Below are 7,500 nucleotides of genomic sequence, written 5' to 3' on the forward strand. Positions count from 1 at the left end.
AATGTAAATGTAGACGCTAAAGCGATAATGCTGGTAATTGTAAAGAGATAATCGGAAGTAGCCATTATGGTAATCATGAATGAAAGAAACTCATCGTTCGACCAAAGAAAATGAGTAAAGTTTAAGATGTGTTTCAATGAAATGAGCTGAAGTTTATACCACTTCTGTAGAAAGAATATAAACGAAAAGGTTATTTCGGAAAAAGACAATGCGATTATTGATTTTAGCTGAAGGAAAACCATAAAGAAATGATGCCAGTGAGAAAAGAAAATCAAATCAACACTATTACCCCAGTTTTTAAAATTCTGCTAAATACATCACATGCATCAGCGTATAATATAGACTAATATTACCTCGACCACATAAACAGGCGTATCATTACCATTATCAGCTGATTTCAATGTCTCCAATCCCCACTAGCTATTTATTTGAATAACCGGAAGACGATAATGGCCATTGCAAGTGTTATTCATGTATTTTCCTCTTTTCTTAATGGTCTTACATTTATATATAAGTAAAGACATAATTTCTGTAAAATAATATAACCATAAATTGTATCATTTACATGAATTCGGAGAGGAATACACTATGTTTAATTCGCTTCATTTCAATAGCAGTTTCCAACAATCTAATGCGTGGATAATAGTTTGTGCTTTGATGCTTGAAGTGAAGTCGTGTATATTTATATCCAGTCTATAATTTATGGAATCTCTCTCTGTCTGTCCCAGTCTCTCTCCTTCTCTCTATATATATACGTCTGCGCATAGGTGTGTGTAGGTATGTGTCCAATTGCTTGTGTAAGTATTTTCGCTTTCTGAGTTTCTTTTCACAAATCTCGTTCAGTTGGATCAGTGGTGATTTTCAGTTACTGTTATATTTCATAAATCTTTATATGCACGATGAACAGCGACAATGGAAACAACGGCTTGCAAATTTATTCTTAATATGTTCCAGTAGATTCAATTGTGAATAAGCTAACCACTTTTGTGTTTCGTCGCAGAGTATCTCCTTCACGACGAATGTGCTGTCATAACACACTCGATTTATTATCGAAAGGTATTCTGGGAATCCTGTGTTCTGCCATCGCTGTGTCTCATGAGCCAGAGGCGCCTCAAACTATTGAATCAAACAAGAGTCGAAACACTTGTTAACGTATCAACATGATGGATGGTGTTATTAATAATCTCTCTACAGTTGGCAAACTAACATAAGTTATCGGAACTTTCTGATAGTCTTCGTATTCTTTCTTGGGAACCACTAACCATTGTTAAAGGCATTGAGACGAACACTCGTAGAATTTAATAATAAGCTGAATTACTGCACAGTGCTGCACAGGCTTATAAGTATATATCCAGAGAGGTTAGAAGCTCTATTACTAGTGTTAGCTATCAGGTTTTTAAATACTACGGGGTAGGGGAGACAAGACTCCTTATGTATATAGGAGAGTTTCTCGTTAGGCTTATGATAAAGTTTATAGGAGGAAGAGATCGGGTCTAGGGAAGCACCTAAAAAATCAGCTTTAAACAGATTATTAATTCCTCACTTTTGCTTCTTCCTGTTTTATTTTCGTTTTCCCGTTTATAGCCAATCTTAACCCCCCCCCCCCCAGTACGTAGTGTATGCTCAAATCAATTGAGCACTACCACGTGTATTCTATATTAAGCATCTCGGGATTTCTCCATTTATATATATATATATATATATATATATATATATATTTATATAAGTAAGGATAAGATCGATATTTAGAATATTGATTTTATCAAGTGGCCAGCATGGGAATAAAAACCTCAACGGTAACAATTATTTCAAATTATAATATAGGGTATCTAAGAGATACCGCCAATTTATGTACTTTTTCTGAGTATATTCCACCGATGAAGGCAAAGCATTTATTATGCAAAGCCAGAAATCCGGGATCTGGAGTTATCCAGTTATTTTTACTAGTTTATTTTGTCTTCGTCTTCGCTCCTTGTGCTATATGAACATTTATTGTGGTTTAGTGTCAAGATTTGACTGCTATTTTTCAGCGTGGCGGTATCTCTTAGATACCCTATATTTATATTATATATATATATATATATATATATATATATATATATATATATATATATATATATTATGATATCATATAAACGTATAAATGGATAAATGCAGGCATACAAGGCATCCTACCTTCCAGCATCCTGTCGACCGAATCCATTCACTGTGGTTTAGCCGGCCCAGAGGCATAGTAAAGATCACCTGCCCAAAATACCAGATTTCTCTCTCTCTCTTCCTCTTTCTCTTTCTCTCTCTCTCTTTCTTTCTCTCTCTCCTCTCTCTCTCCTTCCCTCTCTTCCTCTCTCTCACTATATGTATAAATATATATATTTTATCTATCTATCTATATATATAAATGTATTCATGTATATATATATAATACATATTTGCATATATAGATAGATAGAAAGATCACACAAATGTACACACATATATATGTATATATAGTTATATCTGTAGATAGATATAAAGTTATATGTATGTATAAATACATACATATATATACATATGCATACATATACATGCATACATATATAAAAGTGTGTGTATATCTATGTATAAATCTCTATGGGTTTATTATGTAGAAAGATTGTGTCCATGTATGTATGTTGCATAGAAAATATTCTCGTAATCTTATCTTTGCAGACTATTCTTTATGAAAGCATAGACCAATACGTATAATATACTAATGATTTTTATCTTTGTCTACATCGTTTTTATTATGCATTCATAAATATTGTAGGATCTTTAGGTCTATGGTTTTAGACCAGCAATTCAGTCTTCACTCTATTGTCAAATATATGAGAGTAAGATGTATTTAAATACCCGGTCTTTGAAAGCTTGTATTTCGTCTAATGTGTCGGTTGAAATCGTTGCGCCAATCGTTTGTTCCACATATGAATATTCGATTGCAGATTGCTTCAGCCTAATGTATTGGTCTTGGCATCAAGCAACCACATGACGTGTACAATTGTGAAATTACTAATCATTGTTCAATAAAACATTGTATTCGTACCATCAAAATAATTCCAATAATGTTTAGCATGTGTATATTCCATAGAATATCGCAGACATAGCATCATATCTCCACTATTGTGTGATATTGATTGCGATATTCAATTGCAATCATACTGAGAGTGTTATTCAAAAATGTTGGATAACTACGTTAAGAAAATATTTAACCCATCATAGAGTGATGTATCCCTTTAAAAGTAGCCTGTGTACCATTTTGCTTAGTGTTCTATTCTTATGTTATATAACAGTAAAGATACAAAAGTTGGGCGCCACGTTCCACCCAAATCAATCTGCTAATCATGTTTATTCCTAAATTTTAATGCTTCTTTTTCAAAGTCGGTTTGCAATTCTCAAAGTGCAGGTCAACGATATGCCCATCATTTTATATTTTCACTACTAGATTCCCTTCTTCCAGTAACCTCACGCTTTCATCCTGGCAATGACTTTTCATCACTATTTCCATGCTCTTATTTCTACATTAATCGATTTTTAAATTGTAAAGATGCACACATGACTATGTTTAAGACGTTTGCTTTGCACTCATGTTGTTTTAGGTTCTGTCCCTGTGCACAGCACTTTGGGAAAGTGTCTCCTACTATGGCCCAGAGTCGATCAAAGCCTTGTGAACAGATTTCGTAGACGCAAAATGTATATGAAGCCCGTCGTGTGTATATGTTTGTGTATTTGTGTTGGTGTTTGTCTCTCTCACCGTTTGACAATTGGTATTGGCTTGTTTACATCTCGGTAACTTGAGGACTTAGTGGTTCGACAAAAGAGCTCCATTAGAATAAGTGCTAGAATTTAAAGTAAGTACTGAGTTAGTCTGTTCGACTAAACACTTCGATGTGGTGCCCCACCATGGCCCCGCAGTCCAATGACTGAAACAACTAAAATAGAAGGAGATAAAATCTTTGTATCGCACCTCACGTAGACCTCCGTCTTCACGTGTTTGCCATTCAAAAGTTTAGGAAACCTATTCCTTATTACGTCTCCTATAATTCATTAATTTGCATCCAGGTCCGGACTTCTCAGCTCAAACATTCCAGTTCTTATATAACTTAGATGTAGTAAAAATAATGATTTATGCAGCATCTCCTAACATGCATTATTCTAACTATAAGATTCCACTTAGTCCTGCTCCGTACTTCTACATTTAATCCCTTCAAAGACCAACAGAGAACGATAAACAGCAAACCGCTTATCAAGTTGCAAGATCCATGCAGTATACTTCCGCAATGCAGATATAGCGCATCTGAAAGTATGGCTCTGTAGATTACACCTAGCCATTCAACTGATTCTCTGTATGTTATACGTCTGTACAACGCTTTGTATCAGCAAAGGGCTGTACAACATAAACTTAGGCAAAGAATAATATGGAAATGAAAGAAACATTAGACGCTCTGCTTAAACTTACCAAATGACTTGAGCTGGTTATGCTGTAGCTTTAGGTACTGTAATTGACGTAACCTTGAATGTGAAGAAATGTAAACGAAAAATTACTATTATTTACATTATTTATATTTGACGAATATTTGTCCTCATCTTGTTTGTTGTTAGCACAACATTTCGGCTGATATACTCTCTAGCCTTCATTAGGTGTCTTGTGACATATGGCGTAGTGGTTAAGAGCGCGGGCTACTAACTCCAAGATATCGTTCGATTCCAGGCAGTGACCTGAATAATAATAACAATAATAACATCGAAAAATACCTTAGGAATGAGAACCCAAGTTCGAAATTTCCCCAAGACACCTGATGAAGGCTGGAGAGTATACCAGCCGAAACGCTGTGTTAACAACAAATAAGATGAGGACAAATATCCGTCAAATGTAAATAGTGTAAATAATGTACATAATTCTTCATCTCTCGAATATAGAACTGAAAAATTACTATTTGTAAAAATAGTTGGTTAATTGAGCCATTATTAATTCAAAAGCTCGGTTGTAAAATATAAGCATGACTTCAATACAGGAGAACAGTTTGGGCAAAATGCTTAGCGATATTTCATCCATCTCTAGGCTTTGAGTTCGAACGCCGCCCGGATCGAGTTTACCTTTCATCCTTTCGGAGTCGATAAAATAAGCACCTCTTGTCCAAAACTGCTGACCTTGTGCCAAAATTTGAAACTAATATAGGAGGACAACTTGAAAACTAATGGAAATGAAATCTATGGTTAGGCATGATATCTGAAGAAGAAATAAAAACATATTCCTTGATATATTGAGTTGTCAGATAAATTCGTTCGTCTCCCACCTCTTTTTTTTTTTTTTTTTGGTCAAGTGTTAGAACACGTAAAATGTATTCAAATTTAAAAGAAAAATAAACGCAAATTGTAGCGAACGAATAGAGTTAGAAAACAAATCATAAAACATTAAGATAAAAGTACTTTTCGTGTTAGTTCAAATATCTTAAAAACTGGAAAGAATTTAAATATAAAATATAGAAAAAAATCGAGCGAATTTCCCTGACAACTTCATATTTAGCCGGCGATTTTATTTTGAAACGAGTTTTAAAATATATTGTTTGTAAATTAATATTGATTTCAAATTTTCGCACGACGCCAGCAAGTAAACGGGAGAGGGTAAGTCGATTACATCAATCCCAGTATTCAACTGGTACTTACTTTATTGAAATGGTGAAAGGGTAAGTCTACCTCGGAGGAATTTGAACTCAGAACGTAAAGACGGACGAAATGCCGCTAAGCATTTTGCCCGGCGTGCTAACAATTCCGCCAGCTTCCCAACTTGTTTGTTAATTAATATTGACTGTTTACCAAATAAACACACACGTTTGTTTTTATTCATATTGTATGCAGTAGTAGAATATATGCAATTTAGTCAATCATACTAACTTTCTTTATCCCACTTCACCTTCTAGATCTTATTCTTGCTCTTTCTAGTTGTACTCATATCTCTAAAAACGATCTGTCATACAAGAACTAATAGTTTTTTCTAAATCATATTACTGTTTCAGCATTATAAATGTATGATGTTTCATATATCAGGTCATCCCATACATTCTGTCCGAACTTTGAATATAGAAAACAAGTGATCAAGTGTTATATTTAATTGAAATTGAATCATCAATGTACTTTCCCTGATTATCTATGACTTCCTTCCATCTGTTTACAACCTTTTTAATCCCTTCAATGTAAAACTCTTTTGGTTTCAAAGCGAAGAGCTCTGAAATGTCAGTTTCGACCTCCTCCTGGCTTGCGGAAACTATGTCCCCCAAATGAATCTGTAAACTACGAAACAAATGGTAGTCTGAAGGAACAAGGTCGGGAGAATAAAGTGGATGAGGAATTTTTTTCCCAACCAAGATCTTCGATCTTTTGTGATGTGATCTTTGCAGTGTGGGGTCGCGCACTGTCTTGATGAAACATCACCTCTTTTTGAGTCACTAAAGCGGGTCTTTTTTTCTTCAAAGCTTGGTTTAAACGCTCTAATTGCTGACAATAGAATTTTTTGTACTCATAAAGCATTATGTGCCTCAAATGCTCTTTGGATACTTCCATGTTAGAAAGGATTTTAATCAAAGAAATTTTAATTCTTTTATTCTGTAAAATAATATTTAATTAGTTTAAATTTATACAAATCATAAAAATAATTTTAGATTCCATTAGACATTCTAAAATAGTATTAAATTTCATTCAATTTTTTTAAAAAAAAGGTAAAATTGCACAGAACTTATGGGATGACCGGATAATAATAAAGACTTTGCAAGATTCTAGATACATAATTAGAAAGTAATAATTATAATGAATCAGGCATCTGTGGCGAAATAATTTGACTGAATAGGGTGAGAGAAAAACATCTCTCTTGATAAACATTTTAACATCTCTCATGATAAACTTTTTAACGGCAAAGATACAATGTATATACAATACAATCCATGGTGGTAACTGATAGAATCCAATACAATCCATGGTGGTAACTGATAGAATCCAATACAATCCATGGTGGTAACTGATAGAATGTGTAAAACAATACTTGTAGATACCATCATGATCTGTCTATCCTTACTAACACCTAAAAAAAAAACATACGAAATATGGGAAATTTTTTGCTGCACCCTATATCAGCTTAGAAATTCATAATTAATGTGAATAATTGTACAAATTAAAAGTGGTTGTTTGAGAGAATCAGCAGAGCGTCGAACAAAATACCTTTGTTATTTTTTGACTTTTTCAAAAACGCTTTCATGAATTAAGACAGAAATTACTGGTTGAACTCTGTGAAAGAAATGGATGAAAAGTACAATGTTTTCCTATAGACATAAGTGTTAGAGGATTTGTTGGAACCTGAGTTCACTCAATGAGGAGGAGTCTTGGAGTAGCTACGAAGGAGAGAAAAAAATGTTGCTGAAAATTGTTAGAAGCCGCTGCGAAAGCAATTCATATTACATTGAGCTCACGCGAGGTTATGAGTGGTGCAGCTAGAAT

The 7,500-nt window shown here is 34.0% G+C and overlaps 1 protein-coding gene across 1 annotated transcript in view; it reads right to left on the bottom strand.

Annotated features, from left to right (window-relative positions):
• The window catches only part of LOC106873641 (uncharacterized), a 69,503-nt gene that overhangs the window by 30,602 nt on the left and 31,401 nt on the right, over positions 1-7,500 (bottom strand). The window contains exon 6 of the mRNA XM_089353404.1: positions 4,472-4,524. Within this exon, the coding sequence (XP_089209530.1) occupies positions 4,472-4,524 (53 nt within the window). The remainder of the gene's footprint in view (positions 1-4,471; positions 4,525-7,500) is intronic.

Source organism: Octopus bimaculoides, chromosome 6 (genome assembly GCF_046866305.1).
Source record: "Octopus bimaculoides isolate indiv1 chromosome 6, ASM4686630v1, whole genome shotgun sequence".
NCBI lineage: Eukaryota > Metazoa > Mollusca > Cephalopoda > Octopoda > Octopodidae > Octopus > Octopus bimaculoides.